The sequence below is a fragment of the Eucalyptus grandis genome, chromosome 4, assembly GCF_016545825.1.
Source record: "Eucalyptus grandis isolate ANBG69807.140 chromosome 4, ASM1654582v1, whole genome shotgun sequence".
Classification (NCBI taxonomy): domain Eukaryota; kingdom Viridiplantae; phylum Streptophyta; class Magnoliopsida; order Myrtales; family Myrtaceae; genus Eucalyptus; species Eucalyptus grandis.
Genome location: NC_052615.1, coordinates 26,805,340 through 26,824,374, shown reverse-complemented (window position 1 = coordinate 26,824,374; position 19,035 = coordinate 26,805,340). Strand labels below are relative to the sequence as shown.

The 19,035-nt window shown below is 39.4% G+C and overlaps 1 protein-coding gene and 1 long non-coding RNA gene across 3 annotated transcripts; both read right to left on the bottom strand.

The window, feature by feature from the left end:
- Positions 1 to 445: 445 nt before the first annotated feature.
- LOC120292983 lies at positions 446 to 1,644 on the bottom strand. Its single transcript, XR_005550621.1, has 3 exons — positions 1,456 to 1,644; positions 1,165 to 1,346; positions 446 to 745 (listed from the first exon to the last, which is right to left on the bottom strand). It is a non-coding gene; the product is annotated as an uncharacterized LOC120292983 (long non-coding RNA).
- Positions 1,645 to 14,677: 13,033 nt separating this feature from the next.
- Positions 14,678 to 18,094, bottom strand: LOC104428340. Of its 2 annotated transcripts, none has more exons than XM_039311662.1 (6): positions 17,985 to 18,094; positions 17,381 to 17,510; positions 17,071 to 17,246; positions 16,650 to 16,956; positions 16,051 to 16,211; positions 14,678 to 15,116 (listed from the first exon to the last, which is right to left on the bottom strand). In XM_039311662.1, the coding sequence occupies exons 1-6, from the start codon at positions 18,010 to 18,012 to the stop codon at positions 14,950 to 14,952; spliced, it is 969 nt and encodes a 322-aa protein (XP_039167596.1). In that variant the 5' UTR covers positions 18,013 to 18,094; the 3' UTR covers positions 14,678 to 14,949. The 2 variants fall into 2 exon arrangements, with proteins under 2 accessions (XP_039167596.1, XP_039167597.1); XM_039311663.1 differs by having other exon boundaries at positions 16,671 to 16,956.
- Between the last annotated feature and the right edge of the window lie 941 nt (positions 18,095 to 19,035).

The window sequence follows — 19,035 nt, the reverse complement described above, 5'->3', positions numbered from 1 at the left end:
TGGAACTTGATCTTGTAGGTGATGCTTTTCAGTGATGCCTTTTCTTTTCCCTATCTTTCTGCGGGGTTTTGATACGATTTCGTAAAGTTGCCATATCTGGTTCTCTTCTATAAGGATCTGGTGGAATAGTGGCAAAAATGGAGGTTTGAGGTGGTGGGGGTAAATACCCAGTTTTAACAGGAGGGGGCAAAAAGTGAATCTTCCATTACTTTACTTGGGTTTCTAATCGACCCATCAAAAATAGATTAGTGGCGACTCCTAATTAAAAATCAATTGCATGTTTAGAACTTAAACCTAAGTAGTGAATTGGTATGGGCTTGGGAGAGCCCGGGTTAAGTCTAAGCTTAACAATCCATTAGCCAAACCCTAGGTGGTTCACACCCGAAAATTTGGTTGCGACAACACCCTTTTTAGAGATATCACATCACGAGACATCTTTGCCACTTGGAATCCCAAATCAAAAAATCAGAAGAAAGAAGCCGACTTACACAACAAATGGCAACCCCTAAAGCCCGGTGTTCTCAAAATCAACATAGATGCATCCTTTGGGCCTAATTGCATAGACAGATCACTGTTCAACTCAAATCAAGAGGTCTCATTGCACAGAATTGAAGATCTTTCAGCATCAACCCCGGAACCAAAATCAACAAGCGAAGAGTTTCAAGACTCGTTTGCCAACTCCTATACCTCCTTCTCCCCAACACTTGATGTTTCATGGACGGAAATTGAAGAAGACCAGCTCCACCTGCATGAAAACATACAATTAGCTAGCTATACTCACAACCCAGAGGCCTTAGCCATATCGCTAACAATGACCAACTCGGATGTTGGTAACTAGGTGATGATAGAATTGCCACACAAAATGGCATCTGAAGTATTTGAAATACCCACGGGCCTAGCTACTGCAAAGAAGAAGAAAGGTGAAAACAACAATAAATATGCCTTATCTCTACCCCATGGGTTGCCCAAACAAGCTAATCAAACAACAAATAACAAGTAAGACCCAAATAATGTCCCCTTTGACACAGAACTAAGTTCATATAGTAGCTACAACGCAGAGCAAACGGTGAGGCCAGATCTGAAGTCGAAAGAAGGAGAAGAAGTGAGAAAACAGCAAAGCAACCAAGATCTGAATAGAGAAGAGATTGGTGGAATCTCAGGCACCTTGCAACGACATCTCTCTCCAAACAAAGCTGCGTTGCGACCCAACAGGGATGCCGAGACAAATGCTTATTCGAAATACAAAGAAAAGAACAAATATTCGCTGGATTTATCCAGCATTCTTGAAATAGGTGTGGATGCCGTAGAGTGGGAAGAAACCGAAATCGCCTCTGTGCCTTGCACGCCTGACGATGGAGACAGGGGGAAAACAACTTAGCTAAAAGAAAATTTTGAAGATAGCCAAGAACAGAGATCGACCTCAGAGCAGCATAGGGAGGAATATGCCTCTTTTACCGGATCTCAAAACCGACTTTCCCCCTTCACAGCAGCTGTAGCTTGTATCTGCAGGGATGATTTGGGAAGAATTATTGATGGTTTTACTAAATCTGTGGAGGTTAGATCGGCTGAGCAAGCGGAGGTAATGGCTCTGATTGAAACCCTAGATTTTATCTCCTTGAAGCTGGCCCCAAATAGAACTGAAAAAGAGATAATTATACACTTTGACTGCAGCACAGTGGTGAAGGGGGTTCTCTCTTCAGAGACTATTAGTTGGGAAATACAACCACTATTGGACTGGGCGAAGCATGGAAAAGATGTCAGGTCCTACAATAGCTCATTGTAGTCGAACCACAAATAAGGTAGCTGACTGGGTAGTGAAAGCCCATTGACTGGGTTGTCTTATTGGGAATTGGGTTAATAACCCACCCTCAACTCTTTTGGATCTTTTGTGTGTTGATGCTAGTGTTATACTTGCTAAAAACGTTTCCTATTAATGCATTTTGTTTGCTCGTTCAAAAAAAAAAAAAAAAAAAAGGGCGCTCTACAGCTTCGATGTCGTTGTCCTTGGCATTGGAAGAAATCCACCGCTAAGCTCTGGAATTCCAATTTTATATAAAATCGAGTAATATTCACCTTCATCTTGGAATTATTGACCCAAACTTGAGCCGAATGTCCTACCCATGATCTCAATTGCAAGATTCAGCTCTTCATTTTGCCCAAAAATGCTTCCGTCTAAGTTAGGGTTTGAAGAAGAAGAGAGGATTGATCCGATTTGTCCCTAATTCTATTAAATTGGGGCAAACATGTGTAGCGACGTCGTCTTAGTGCATCTATGCTAAATTATTGCGAGAGCTCTCGGCCGCGGAACAGAGCTAACAGGGAAGGTCGAATTCTTTGTTCTTTTTTAATTTTAACGAGCCATGCTTATAACATCTATTATGGTGGGCCGTGTTTGGGGACTGGGCCGCATGACCAAGTGGGTTGGCCCGGCTTGCATGGATCTGCATTGACGTCGTGAATCTAGGCCGAGCAACCGAATTGAATATGGCCGAAGCTGAAGCTTTCCTATTTTCGCTTTTCTTGTTTGTTTTTGTTATTCTGTTTATTTGTCTATCATTTATTTATTGTATATTCATTTAAACACAAAATGTACACTTAGTTTGCATCAGCAGAAGCAGTTTACGTTATCAGAAGTGGTGCTGATTAACAGTTACTAATAATCAACAAGTGATGCTAATAATAAATAGATAGAAGATAACATACTAAAAATTTATAGTAGTCCGGTTTTATTCCAAAGTAGTTGTCCATTCTCCAGACTAATAGTTGCAACAAGATTGAAATCCACTAGTAAACATTAAAGCAAATTAAAATCATCAATGTTGCTCCTATCAACTGATGGATCACACTATCATGACACAATCATTATCCTTACACTTGTACACTTTGTCACGACCTCTTTTTTTCCGTCCGGAGGAAAAGGAAGAAGGTTTAGGGGTATTTGCTTAAAGAAGCGGACCAATGGCCTTAAATTAGGCGCGGGCTCTCCCAAGCCCATACCTCGCGCAACGTTGGATTTCATATTTTAATTATTAACAACCTAAATATTTCTAGGAGTCGCCACTAGCCTATTGGGGTCGGCTAGAAACCAATCGAGACACGGGAGTGGTGTCTCGATTCCTACACAACCAGAGATTTCTAGGAACAGGGACTTGTTTACGCCAATGTTTCTATTAGCGCCCTTGCGGTACCACTAACTTGGAAAGTTATTTATCTAAATGGCCACACATTCTTGATTACCAATTATAATCTTTATGAAATCACTAAATGTCCATGCAAATGTTTTTGTAGTTTTTTTTTTAATGTCTAGACTAATCCTAACATAATTTAAAAGAGAAATTTACACTCAAATTAATGAAAAGCGGCGCGTAAGTAAACATCCAAGAAATTGAAATGACTTGAAAATAAAGGCGGAAAAGGTAAACCCGGTACAAGTCGAGCAAATAATATTACATGGCCTTGTTATCACGCCCCGGGACACGACCCCCATGAGCAAAATGAGAATTCAAATATGCATGAAATTACTTTATATGCATGAAATTACTTTAAATAGTTTTAATCTACGCAAAATGGATTATTTACAAAAATTGTTATAAAATACCAAAATAGCATTAAATTAGGAAAATGACCTTTTAAAATTAGGAAAATTTCATATATGTCATTTATATCCTAATTTGATGCTATCTAACATTTTTTGATATTTTTGAAATTTTCATATTTTTCTCTTTTTTTTAATTATTTTTTTAAATAATAATAATTCATTAAACCGATCTATGCTAACATGGAGTAACACAGCACATGAATATCACAATAATCAAGCTCAAATCGACCGTTTCAAGATCGAAGCTTAGTTTGGGCATTTTGTCGAACACTTGGTGTGCATTAAACTAGCCCCAATAGCCTCCTTGAGCCATGTTTGCAGCCTTCAATCTCCACTCATAAGCAATCTCATGTGGAACTAAAGTATTAAGATTATACTACCACATGCAAAGAACAAGATTAGATAGAAATCATAGCTAAAAAACACACTAGAACCAAGCTAAAATCATCCTCAAATACACAGGTTTGAACTGATTTTGCAAATCTGGGTTTGAACCCAAGTCAAACAAATAGGTTACATGCCCATATTCAAGCCCCGACACTCATCGCATACGAGATCTAAAGGAAACATTACTTGATCCGAGTGAAAGTAGGTAACATGAGCTTTCAAATGCAATAAACATCACAGAGAATAACCCACCGAACAACATCAAAACGACCTCTCCAAGAAGCACACATGCAACACTCTTGAAGAGATTTCAAACACTTAGAAAAATTTCAACCTCAGAAATCAATTTTCCGGGCTGGTTTCCCTCTTGATTTTCATGATCAAAACATGCTCAAACTAGAAAATACGTACATCTAGGATGCTTACCTTACTTCCTAGTTTCCTTTTCAAGTGGTTCTTGGCCAAGGAAACCGAGAAATTGTCCTCTGGAAGCACGTGGAAGTTGGCTTCTTCAACTGAAAATAAGATCTGCAGAAAAGAAGAACTGACAACGAATTTTTTAGTTGACCTCTAAAATTAGACTTCAAGACGTCTTTTGTTGGAAAAATTGACACCAAGCCAAACTATATGTATTCTAGTTTGGGGTAGAAGTCAATATTTTCCTCATTTATTTCTCAAATTTCTCAAAAACACTGCCTTTTCCTCACTCGTGACCAACTAGGCTCAACACTTAGAAAAATTTTCAGTGTTTCCTGGCCCGCCTGGAGGGTGTTTTTCGGGGGGATTTAGGATGCCTTCCTGATCTCCATTTAGGACGTGCGACCTATGGATGGAAATATATTTGAGTGAAGTTTCACTCTCTAGTTGAAGTTTTTGGCTAATTTTGGCCGAAGGGTTGTGAAAATCTCACTTTTCTCTCAAAAGGTTGATCTGGAATTTCTGGGTTTTCTTTTCTGGAGTTGCTTTTGAGGGCCTCTTTGGGGAACGATTCCGAGCTCTCCCCCTCTCCCTCTCGTCTCCTCTCTCTCCTCCCTTGAAATACCTTGCTTCAGTGATCTTATCCCCTGAATTAAGGGATTTTTGGTCAGTCTCTTGTCCACCTACCAAGCCTGTCAACAGGGCTACTCCACCCACTCTCTGACTTAGCCAATTTTTTTTAACTTCTACAGCTGTTGAGTGTGCGGATTTTGCTACAATTTTCCGGTGCTTTCAGCAGCTTATCCCTGGAAAATTTTCGTCCACTTGCACTACTATATACGGTCTTTCAGCACGTGCAAAGATCGAGCTAGATGGGCGGCTGAGTGGGATATGGTGAGGCCACCAATATGGCTACTTAGCAGCTCCGAATTAAGACTTAATCGTGGACTGAGATTTGGCAGCTGGTTTGGGTACTTTAATCCATCACTTTGGCTGTGGTTTTTGATCAATTAGCAAGTTCATGTATAGTAGTTTAAGATCTCGACCAAATTTCTCAATTGTACCCACCCAATTTTGCAAAAAAGTCCCTCAAAGTTGGCCATTTCTTATCCGAAAATACCAAATTCAATACAAATGTGGTCTTTTTGGCTTAATTTGATTGATTCAACTTGGAACAAATTCAATTTCAACTTAATTGATGACCAAGATGATGATTTAAAGGCTCGGGCACAAATTTTGCAAAATTTGCGAATTGGTCCCTCGACTTTTGGAAATTGCATTTTGGCCCCAACTTGTCATTTGAATTCCAATCTGACCTCCTGGGCTTGGCTAGTCACATTTAGATCGTTGGCCCCAACTTGCTCTTTTTTTTTTTTTTTTTTTTCGATTTCTTTTTTTTTCTTTTTTTTTTTTTTAAATTATTATTATTTTTTTATAGGAAAAACATCTTTCATTTAAAACACGATATTAAACACCTAGATAATCTATATGCCGGAATGAAATATTTTTGGGCAAAAATTAGGTGTCAACACACTTGACTATTTACTATTACAACTTAGTAGCACTATGCAAAGATATGATTAGCAACACAGCTACTATAAATAAAAATAAAGCAAAGTGGAAAAATAAAAAATTATAGACTAACTTGGTCGTTTTCACCCATTCTTACCACTTCTCTTGAATTGAATAAATAAATTCATCGAACCTTAAATGGTCGTTTCCCACTCACCTCCATGAAGTAGCGGTTGGTTTTACCATCATTAGCGTCGGAGCAGCTTCTGTCACTTACCAGTGTTAGAATGGCTCTTGACAGTGGGAAATTTCCTAAACCAGTCAAGGTTCTATCTTCAATTTGATTACCTAGTTGATTTAGTGCCATCGTACTTATTTTGATAGTTTTCTCCAATTTTCAGAGATGCGGTTGTCTTCCCAGAACATGCATCTATTGACTCGTCGCCCATGTTTCCTCGCTAAATGCTTGGGAATGTGGCTATTATCTGGTCCAGACTTACATTTTTGCTCCTCTTCCGGATTATCCATCCTTCTCTTCTTCCGAATCGGAGTGGTCCTTTTGTTAGACAGCCGGGCTTCCCCACCCGATTCTTGAACCGGGTGTAGTTCGGAAAATGAAAATACCCACTCATATGAATTTGGAGAATTGAACTTGGACGATTCTTTGTTGGCTCTAGTACAATTCAACAACGAATGCATCAATTTGTTGAATTGCACTCCATCAAATTGAGTGAGAAACCATGTTAGGGGGAAAAAGTCCACTGACAAATTGGTTGATAGACATTGTTCTCAAGGAATTCATGACACCATTAAAGGGAATGATATGAAGTTAATGCTGTCAAACTCCTACGACCTTGGCAACCGACGCCATGAGGATTCCCACTTCGATAATAAGAACATTATAAAATACTGGAATTAGGATTAATATAAAGTACACCAATGTCACCGTGTTTGCAAAAGAAAGTTCAATGGAAAATCTTGAGTGAAGAATCAAATTAATACTTGCGTACAATTAGTGTTTATCCAAATAATGTCACATGACTCGTATCTTATCTCCGCTTAGTTAGGATTTTTGGCTTTTTTCTTCTGGAAGCATTCGCCTTTTCATTCTTCCACATAAATTCAAGCAATTCGAAGTTAAACTTTTAAGAAAATGGTGGTCTAAAGAAGATCAGAAACATGAAGGCACTAAATGCCTCGCTTGCCCATTTGCATCTTAAAGAACAATATAGACAGTGAGTGAGAGTGATCCTGAATTATGGAAGATCCCTCTCTAACATTAAAGCTGGAACCCTTCTTTTGACTCAATTTTTTACATTATTCCAAAGTGCAGCTACACCATTCTGTTATTGGCTCCATATAAGTTGCGATTACCCATCGGAAAATTTGTCATTGCTCAAAAGTGCAACTCCATAGCCAACAAATTTCGAAATAAAACTCGTAATTTCTTAGATTCAAATAAAAAATAAAATATTTAAGAAACTTATGAAAGAGTTCATGAACATAGAAAACATTCTGTTGATTCCAATGTTGAAAACAACATTAAAATCCAATTTGAGAGTGGACAATATGAGCCGCCAAGAGTTACCGTACTTAGAGCACGCATGACAACATTTATGTTCCAAAAATCAATTTATATTCATTGGACGAGTTTCCGATTAAAGAAACGTGTTTGATAACAACTCAAAAATTATGTTTCTAGTATAGAAATTCGTTTGATAACAAAATAAAATTTCTATTTCTAGAGGGACGGCGGCCGCATCTGACGGCAAGCGTCCAGCATTCCACGGGCTGCGAGTGGGCGACGAATAGTGACGAAAGTGAATGATGATAAGAGTTTTTATTTCTTACTTTTGTTCTAGAAATAGAAAAACTAAAAATTTCAACTTCTGATTTTTGCTCCAAATCTATTTCAAAAATAGAAATCAGTTCCAGAAATAGAAAAATGAAATTGCATTACCAAACGAATTTCTATTTCAAACCTGTTCGTCACTCTCATCACCACCCACTACCCACCCGCTGCCCGTGAGATGCTGGTTGTTAGCCGCCAACCGCCCCTCCTAAAAATAGAAATTTTAGTCTGTTATCAAACGAATTTCTATTCCAGAAATAGAAATTTTGAGTTGTTATCAAACATGTTTCTTTGCTTATAAACTCATCCAAGGAATTGAAATTGAGAAATCAATTTCAGGTCAGAAATTGATTTCTACTCCAGAAATTTCGTCATGCACACCCTTAATGGTCGGGAGGGTCTTTTTAAACTTGTTCAAGTACTTCCAAAACAAGAGTAGATATAGCTATGTGGGAATTGGAACTTCACTTTATTTGTTAGTCTTAATAATTCATGTCTATTACTTTTAAATTTTTTTAAATTTTATTTGATTATAAAGTTTCCAAATGAGAATATGCTTCATAAGCTAACATTGCAATTTTTTGGCATTGTCCACTATTTGAAAGAAATTCTCAAAATATTTTGCCCATTGCAAAAGCTTCCAAAGAAAGATCTCCCTTCGTGTGGAACAGTTAAAACTAAGAGCGTGCATGACAAAATTTATGCTTCCCTATTTCTTTGTTTCTATTCCCTGGAACAAATTTGAAATGGAAATATGTTTGGTAACGTAAAGTGAGAAATTAAAACTCTTCTTATTGTTCACTCTCGTCACTGCCTGTTGCCCGTTTGCCACCCGTGGGATGCTGGACGCCCATTGTCAACCGTCGGACGTCTGTTGCTAGCCGTTGGCCGCCAGCCATCGGACTCCATCCGTCCGCCACTGGACGGCGGACGGCAGACACCGAACGTCGGCCGCCAAACTCCGTCTACCCGCAGCTGGACTCCAGCCACCCCCCCTCAGTCGGTCGTTGGTTGGTAGCCGCCGGATGCTAGCCCCCAATGCCGACCATCACCACCCCGTGAAATGGAAATTTTATTCTGTTATCAAATGAAATTTTTATTCCAAAAACAAAAATTTTGAATCGTTATTAAACGCGTTTCTTTGCTTAGAAACTTATCTAGGAAATAAAAATTAAGAAATCAATTTCTAGCAAGAAATTGATTTCTCTTCCAGAAATTTTGTCACGCGTGCCCTAAATGTATGTACGTATGTGTGTGGGCAAGTGTGCAAATAAATTTAACATTATTATAAAGTTAGTTTCCAAATGAGATGTTTACTCTTTAAAATTCCAGATTACTTTTTTAATATATATCTATCATCAATTTTTAGTAATATTATCTACTATCCTCCCAATAGCAAAGAAGGATAAAATGCTAAATCTTTACTGTCGTAGAGAGATCAAATTCTGTTGGGCCTTTTTAATTAGTATTTGAAGTCAGTGGTCACCTAAGTTGCTCATTCGAATTGTAGCTCATGTCCAAAATCAATTATCTTTCATTTCAAACATGAGTTTTTAAGTGACTGTGCATTGTTTGCCAAAAATTTTATTTGCACAAAAACATTAGGGCACAACAGGTAACGCATGATTATAAATAGACTATAAATTATCTCAACTAGTTTTAACAAATATTTAGTCTAAGGATTAGTGGGAAAAAAAATAATGCTTGTTTATGACAGGAAATGTCAAGTAAAAGAAGTAAATAGTAGATAGATAAATATGTGTATTTTATAGACTATTTGAATTTACTTAAAGAAAAGGCCAACCATATTTTTCAATACGTTGAAAATGAAAATTACGTCACACATAAGTGAATTGACATGCTTAATTATTTGCATGTGGGGAGGTTTTAGTTGTTTTTTTCTAAATAAAAATAAAATTATGGTAGGTGCAAGATTTGAGAAAAAACAACACAATCAAGAAAATCCATACGAGATAGAGACTTTACTTTAATTTATTATTATTATATATAGGTCGTGAGATCACATCGTATCATTATATTCGTATGCTTATTTGTGTTGTTATAGATACATTTTCAAGGCAATTATAAAGTTATCATTTGATCGAAAATGACTGAAAACAAGGTGAATTTGTAGTAGCAATTAGAGTATTTCACGGGTCACGTGGGATGAGATATGAGAACCGTTCCTTTCTCTGATCGAGCGGTCATTATTCACCAAAGAGCGCATAAGCGCTAGGTCATCGGTCAAAGGGTCAATGAGCCTCACTTTCTGGGTGAGCTCGCCATATGGCGTCAAAACTAGCCACGTCACATTCGGTGGGCCCCCCATAGACGCGAGGTCGAGGATCACGTGAACCCTCTCAGGGTGCGTTTGGGAAGACTTTTGGGGAAAGTCTTTGGGAAAATGCAAAGGCCTTTGAGTTGAATGTGTTTTCCAAAATGCAAATTGTGTTTGGTAAATTGTAATTTAAAAGCCCTTTGTGAAGTACCTTTGAGCGAAATGGTGTTTGGGGACAAAGGGCTTTTGTGAAAAAAAAAATATCAAAAGAAAAATAAAAAAATAAAAATGAAAACCAAAGAAGGGCGGGCGGCATCCGGCGGCCGGCGGCGACCCTCGGCGACCTCCGCGACCCCCGATCCGGGCCGGCGAGGTCGCGCGACGCCGTCCCGACCTCCGGCGACCTCGGATCGGGGCCGGCGAGGTCGCGCGACGCCGACGCGACCTCCGGCAACCTCGGATCTCGGGCCGGCGAGGTCGCGCGACGCCGTCGCGACCTCGGCGACCCCGGATCCGGGAGGTCGTGCGACGCCGTCGCGACCTCCGCGACCCCGGATCCGGGCCGGCGAGGTCGTGCGCCGCCTCGACCTCCGAGAACCCCGATTGGCCGTCGCGAGGCTACGCAACCCTCGCCTGAGGTCGGGGGACCTCGGCGAGGGCCGCGCCCGAGCTCGGGGACCTCGGCGACGGCCGCGCCGGGTCGCGCGACCTCGGCGACGGCCGCGCCCGGGTCGCGCGACCTCGCCGGCGGTCGCGCGACCTGGCAACAGCCGCAGGGACACCCTCGACGAAGAAGATGAACAGTACTCCTCACAAGGGCAAAAAACGGAAAAACAAAAAGTTCGTAAGGATAATTTCGGAAAAAAAATAAAATGAACAGTACCCCCCAGCTTACCGAGAAAGCTGAAATGCCCAAGGCAGGGGTAGCCCTGCCTTGGGCTTTCAGCCTTCACAAGGCTGGCCTTCTCTAAAGGGGGCTTCAAATGTTTTTGCCAAACACCCCCACTTTAGCCTAAACATCTTTAGGGGCTCAAAGGTACTTGGCAAAGTGGTTGCCAAACGGAGCCTCAGTCTCTGTGATTTTTGGTATCTTGGTCAACGAGTCAACGGGTGCCATGTCCGGGCAATTTCCTACTGACTTTGTTTTGTACGATATTACGTGTCCCCTCAAATTATTCCGCCATATGAATACTGTTTTACCCGCTCCCGTCCCCTCCCGAATAGTTCTATTTCTCCTCCAAGCTACTCATACACACAAAAAAGAAAGAAAACTCAAACGCCAACATGAATCAAATGACAAAAGTTGATAAATCATTTCTGAAAAATGATTGAAAATTTGAATCGTTCCACTTTTGCCGGGGAAAATTAGCATTATCTCAATTGTGTAGATGAAATGCATATCCTTGAAATCACTTTAGAGACATGAAACAACTAAAGCAAACATACTTGCTTATTTATTTTAATATTTGAAGGTTGGCGCAGTTGGTTAGAAGGTTGGAAGATTTCTAACTTAAGAAGCGAAGGTGATCTGTTCAAATTTCATTAATTGTGTGCAAGCTACTCTAGGTGAAGATAATCTACACAAGCCAAACGCGTCTTGAGATCAACAGCGATTTCTTTTTTCTTCTAGATTACTTTAAGTTTGTAATTTTTAGGCTGGAAATAAATTACATTTCTCCTATAGGTGTGTGGCAATTTAGGTTGCAAACTTTAAAGTACACATGCATAGAAAGATCGTCCTCTTAAAATTTGGTGGGGTCGAGACCAAAGACGTCAAAGGGGTCAATGGAGCACCCCCTTCGTGGTGAGCTCGCCACGGGCTCAAGATCCCATTAAATGCTCGGTCTCTACAAATATCGGGGGGTCTTGGTCAATGAGTCAACTAGGGAAACCTCCGGTCGACGATTTTTCGTGTTTAAGTCTTCTTTTTTTCAGGACATTTTTACACGCGTGAAGAAGTGGGAGAGGGAAATATTGATGATTGCCTCGTTACACCGGTCGCCCACGTGTCTTTTTGGCTTCGTTCAGGTGTGAAAAGAAGAAATTTTCATTTTATTGGCTTGGTTCCTTGAAGGAGGCCACTAGAGGGAGAAAATATTGGGTGGTCCGGGAGCTCCACATCAGCGTGGTCCCGGACCACTCACGTGGCGCCACGTGGAAGCGTGGCCCTTGCTGTCTTCTACATTTTTCTTTTTCTTTTTTCTCTCACTAGCCTACACTAGCCTTCTCCTGGCCTTTCGACGAGCTATGCTGGGCCCACCAGAAACCTTTCCCTCTCGGAAAATTTGAAAAATTCGGCACACTCTCTCTCTCTCTCCTCCCAAGAAAATAATAGCAATCCTTCTCTCTTACAAACTCTCTCTCTCTCCATTTTTTCGTTTGACTCTCGCCCGATTGCTCTGCTCTCCCCTTCTTGAGTTGTTATCAAACACGTTTTTTTACTCAGAAACTCGTCCAATGAATATAAATTGATTTTTGGAACATAAATGTTGTCATGCGTGCTCTAAGTCCAGTAACTCTTGGCGGCTCATATTGTCCACTCTCAAATTGGATTTCGATGTTGTTTTCAACATTGGAATCAACATAATGTTTTTTATGTTCATGAACTCTTTCATAAGTTTCTTAAATATTTTATTTTTTATCTGAATCTAAGAAATTACGAGTTTTATTTCGAAATTTGTTAGCTATGGAGTTGCACTTTTTGAGCAATGACAAATTTTCCGATGGGTAATCGCAACTTATATGGAGCCAATAACAGAATGGTGCAGCTGCACTTTGGAATAATGTAAAAATTGAGTCAAAAGAAGGGTTCCAGCTTTAATGTTATAGAGGGATCTTCCATAATTCAGGATCACTCTCACTCACTGTCTATATTGTTCTTTAAGATGCAAATGGGCCAGCGAGGCGTTTAGTGCCTTCATGTTTCTGATCTTCTTTAGACCACCATTTTCTTAAAAGTTTAACTTCGAATTGCTTGAATTCATGTGGAAGAATGAAAAGGCGAATGTTTCCAGAAGAAAAAAGCCAAAAATCCTAACTAAGCGGAAATAAGATATGAGTCATGTGACATTATTTGGATAAACACTAATTGTACGCAAGTAATAAATTTGATTCTTCACTCAAGATTTTCCATTAAACTTTCTTTTGCAAATACGGTGACATTGGTGTTCTTTATATTAATCCTGATTCCGCTTTTTTTTATAATGATGTTCTTATTATCGAAGTGGGAATCCTCATGGTGTCGGTCAAGGTCATAGGAGTTTGACAGCATTAACCTCATATCATTCCCTTTAATGGTGTCATGAGTTCCTTGAGAACAATGTCTATCAACCAATTTGTCGGTGGACCTTTTCCCCTTAATATGGTTTCTCACTCAATTTGATGGAGTGCAATTCCACCAATTGATGCATTCGTTGTTGAATTGTACTAGAGCCAATTAAGAATCGTCCAAGTTCAATTCTCCAAATTCATACGAGTGGGTATTTTTTTTATCCGAACTACACCCGGTTCAAGAATCGGGTGGGGAAGCCCGGTTGTTTAACAGAAGGACCACTCCGATTCCGAAGAAGAGAAGGACGGATAATCCCGAAGAGGAGCAAAAATGTAAGTCTGGACCAGATAACAGCCACATTTCCAAGCATTTAGCAACGAAACATGGGCAACAAGTTAATAGATGCATGTTCTGGGGAGACAACCGCATCTCCGAAAATTGGAGAACACCATCAAAATAAGTATGATAGCACGAAATCAACCAGGTAATCAAATTGAAGATAGACTCTGACTGGTTTGGGGAATTTGCCACTGTCAAGAGCCGTTCTAATGCTGGTAAGTGACAGAAGCCGCCCCAACGCTGATGATGGTAAAACCATCAGCTACTCCATGGAGTTGAATGGGAAACGACCATCTAAGGTGCGATGAATTTATATTTCAATCCAAGACAAGTAGTAAGATGGGGGTGAAAATGACCAAATTAGTCTATAGCTTTTGAGTTTTCTTCTTAGCTTTATTTTTATTAACGGTAGCTACGTTGTTAATCATATCTTTGCATAGTGCTACTAGTTGCAATAGTAAATAGTCAAGTGTACAAGTGTAAGGGTAGTGGTTGTGCCATGATAGTGTGATCTATCGGTTGATAGGAGCAACATTGCTTATTGTAATTTGCTTTAATGTTTTACTAGTAGATTTCACTCCTGTTGCAGCTATTAGTTTGGCGAATGGACATATTATTTGGGATAAAAAACGAATTACTATAAATCTTAGTATGTTATCTTCTACCTCTTTATTATTAGCATCGCTTGTTGATTATTAGTAATTGTTCATCAGCATCACTTATGATTACATTAAACTGTTTCTGCTGATGGTGAAGTTTAACTTGTTATATTCCGCCAAAATTCTTCATATTTCTCATTGAATCGCTAGCCTCAGCAGGGACATCATTTACACCTAACGCCACAACACCGCGCTCCTTGTGAACGGTAAGTGGCGATAAGGAACGACCTTTACCACTCTTTCCTGGGGATCCTCACCATTGGAACCCTACCGCCCTTCCAAAGGATGCTCACAGAGAGCTACGAGTAGACATGTTAGCATGCATGCAAACATCTTGACTCTACTGCAACACAAGAAAAGATCGTGACAATCTATAAAATGGCTCATGAGGATTTTATTATAAGCATAGCTCCGATTAAACACTGTTCGGAAACACAAAATATACTAAGCAAGCCCCAAAGAAATTACGATTCCACAAGGTTGTGGACATACTAGGCATCTTCCATGCACAAATCCGGAGCTTGGGTGCATCAAACGCTCCATCTAGTAATCAGATGAGAAACCAAATCAAGAAAACGACATACACATGGTTTCGGGGGAACCAATGTCAACGCCAATTTGGTCCACGCTAAGTCATCAAACCCATTCATCACTTCTCTCAACATTTGATATGACGAGGATTTTGACTTCAAACGCCAGTTCTTTCTTGTTAACGAAACCACCATTCGGTTTCTCGAGATCTTCCCACGCCATAAACTTTGGGCGACCGCAGTTGCAATTTTTGTCAGAGAGCCAACCACTAACTGCCATGCCCCAAAAGAAATGCTTATTAGTTCTTTTTTAAAAAAAAACTTAACATCACAAAAAATTCAAATTCATACACAAATGACAAATTTAGCCCAAAACTTATTTTTGGATCATCAAAAATCCCAAATTAATACATATATGGCTAACTTACTGCAAATTTATATGAATTTTTGTGCATAGTTGCCATGTGTTATCCAACTCAATAATTTCATAGTAAAATTTAACAGAAGTTAACAAGTGACCAATTTGGGGTTTTTGTGATATTTATCGCTCACATACCAGTTTAGAGGCTTTGATAATAAAAAATGTAGTTTGAAGAAAATTTGTCACGAATATATCAGTTTGAAGTTTTTCAAGGTGTTAACCTTTTTTGTTTTTTTGGTTAAATTATAGACTTAGCCATATCTAATTAGCATACTCATACTCAATGTGGAACGATGAAGAGACATAGCATTATTCTTTCAAAAGGAGATATTCATGTGCTTATCTGGATTGTTGTTATGATACTCAAAGTTTGGGAAGTCAAATAGACTGGGCTTTGAGCCCTTTCCAGGAAGCCACTCGGAAATTTTCCTTTAAATAAGAATGACATTCATTTATAAAAGATCTTGGAAAAAATCTGCATGGTTTTCTTTTTTATTTTTGCGGGATTTATATATGGTAATACTTACATATATATTCGTTAGCCCATTTGTTTTGGATTAAGCAGACTGAAAGAAAAATATATATATATCATTCAAATTCTAAAAAATCGTGCAAAAGTTATGTGCAAAATTACCAGCAAACATTTGCATGTTGTAAAGTTTGATTAACAATAAGTAAAAGTGTGTGCATCGTAAAAAAATTATTTTGTAAAAAAAGAAAAGAAAAAGGAAAGTAAAACTCAATCTAGACACAGTTGTTGCAGAGAAAAAGAAAAGAAAAAAGTACCTGTTTCTTCCTTATAGTTATTAGTGTCTGTTTTGTTCAACACCCGCAATTTGGCTTCTACATACATTTTAATCCTCGGACGAAGGCCCTGCGCTTGTAAGTAAACGGACAGCCACTTCCCCTGCTGCGCCCCATTGCGCTGGCGAAACACCTTTAACTTCCTACACACGATAATCATAGTTAAAACAAAGATGAGTTATAGCTAATTCTAAAACTTTTCGTAAGAGTATAGCTGAATCCTAAAATTTTCAAAAAGAAAAGTGCACTAAAATCCTAAAACTTATGATAAAAGTATAATTGAGTCCTAAAACTTTCAAAAATGCATTCAAGTCATAAAACTTATTAAACAGTGCAATCAAATTTCAAAACTTGTCAGCATTTTCTAAAACTTGTTAACATTTTCCATTTATCAAGTTTGACGAAGTTGATGGGAAAACGTGATTGCACCAATTTGGCAGGTTCAAGGACTTGATCCCATTTTTTCACAGTTTTATGGCTTAATTATATTTTTGTGACAAATTTTAGAACATCTCGTGTATTTATTCCTGAAATTTAAAAAGAGGCAAAAGGCGAGTAGCTAATTCCATTTCATCGCCAACTTTTTTGTTCTGGGAATGTACCAATCCCACCCTCCGACTTTAAAGGCCTTGGAATACTGAGGGTGCTTGCTCGATGTGGAGAACTGTCGGATCTCGCAAGTGATTGTGTTTTGAGGCGGATCCTTGACGATGGTGAGGGTCTCCATTTTCCTCTTACTTTTGCTGACCATAACCTCAGCCCCAAATATGCAATGGTCGTCCTTGCAGTATCCATTTTCAGGATCGTTGAAAGTTTCCAAGGTAAGGAAGTTAGGAAGTCCCAATTTGGTCTTTGCTTTACTGAATGCCCTCAGTTCCTTCCCTTTCTCTGCACACACATTTCCACAAGTTGATAAAAACTTGGTTGTCAATTCTAAACTATGATGACATTACCGGGAGTGTGATTTCACTGTCATTGATCATGAATTACACAATGGTCGACCTGTGAAGATGACGTAGGTCCAACTTTCGTAGTTGAATGCGAAAAACTTGTAGTCAACCACGATCCTCTCATCGTCTCCAAGCTTATTTGGCTCCTCCATTGACAGATATAAGGACATAAATCCCGGATCGTTCCCCTCATGGTCCGGGTCTCCCTGGGGGTGAAGACATAGGCTCCTAAAAAGGATGGATTAGACGTTTAATTTAGCTATGCATCGATTGACCGTTGTATCTCTTAATTGAGTTCATTGGGGCTCCAAATGATACAAGCGTCGAGTCATATGAAGCAAAAAGGAAATTCGAGAACTCACCATCCGTAGCCCCCGGCTTCAAAAACACCGGATTCATACTTGTGCAGTTCTAATAATTCTTTAACCGAATTTATCTCCACTTCATAATGAACTGGTGGAAGAGATCTACCGGCCAAATCGACAACACGTTCTGCCCAAAAAAACAAAAAACATCTAAGCACAACTGATTGTATTCTAGGAGATAGGAGGTTATTCAATGGCTCACCCCAATGGGCATAAATTGGCCCTTCCACTTTAGGTCTTTTAGACAAAATTTAAAGGTGAAGTATTGAATCCCGAAAGACTTGAGAATTGAAATAATCTTTCTTGAGAAATCCGTATCTCTCACATGAAAATAGTGGGAATCCGTATCCTATTTCTTGAGATATCCGATTGAAGCAAAGGAGACTAAGTTCATGGCAAGGTAAGATCTAACTTAACAATCATGAATAGTCATGGATGTAGGAAGGTTTTACCCGAATCTTCTAAAACGGCATTACAGCCAAACAAAGTTTGTTGAAATGTTTAAAAGCAAAAGCATGACTTATCAAGAATAACAACAAAGACTTAAGGTTAAGAAAAAACATGAAAGTAGAGCGCAAACACAAAAAATGAAGAGAAGTACTAGGTTGCTGCTCCACTGTATGCGGCATGTCTCTTAGCTTGCTCTTAGCTATTCGTTGCCTCCTAATTTTCTTCTCTCTCTCTCAAACTGGTTGGAGACTTTGCTTGTCAATCCCAGCCATGATGGGGTTTATATGGAGTCTGTCGGGACAATAATAGAGTAGTTTCCCGAAAGTATCCCCGCCTATTTTTCCTAATAAAAGTCGAAAGAAGAGTTTCCCGTGCTTCGAACGTCCTCTTGTGGCCTCTTTTCTAGTAACCGACCTCGTAACATGAAAAATTATTCTGTTCACACCTGAAGCCAAAAAGACACGTGGGCGGCCGGTGTAATGAGGCAATTGTTAATGAGAAAATATTAGATGGTCCGGCGCACCAGCTCAGCGTGGTCCCGGATCAATTATGGAGCACCACCTTGGTGCATGTGGCGCCGTGGAGTCGGCTCGCGAAGATGGAATTTCTGCAGGTAAAATAATCTTCTTTCTCTCTCCTCTGTCCCTCTGAGAGGGTTCACGGGATCCTCGACCTCGAGTCTATGGGCGGCCCACCGAATGCGACGTGGCTAGTTTTAACGTCATATGGCGAGCTCACCTAGAAAGTGAGGCTCGTTGACCCTTTGACCGAATGACCTAGCGCTTATGCGCTCTTCGGTGAATAATGACCGCTCGATCAGAGAAAGGAACGGTGGGCTTTGCCCTCTCATATCTCATCCCACGTGACCTATCACAAGAATACTGCTACTACAAATTCACCTTGTTTTCAGTCATTTTCGATCAAATGAGAACTTTATAATTGCCTTGAAAATGTTTCTATAACAACACAAATAAGCATACGAATATAATGATACGATGTGATCTCACGACCTATAAATAATAATAATAAATTGAAGTAAAGTCTCTATCTCGTATGAATTTTCTTGATTGTGTTGTTTTTTTTCTCAAATCTTGCATCTACCATAATTTTATTTTTATTTAGAAAAAAACAACTAAAACCTCCCCCACATGCAAATAATTAAGCATGTCAATTCACTTATGTGTGACGTAATTTTCATTTTC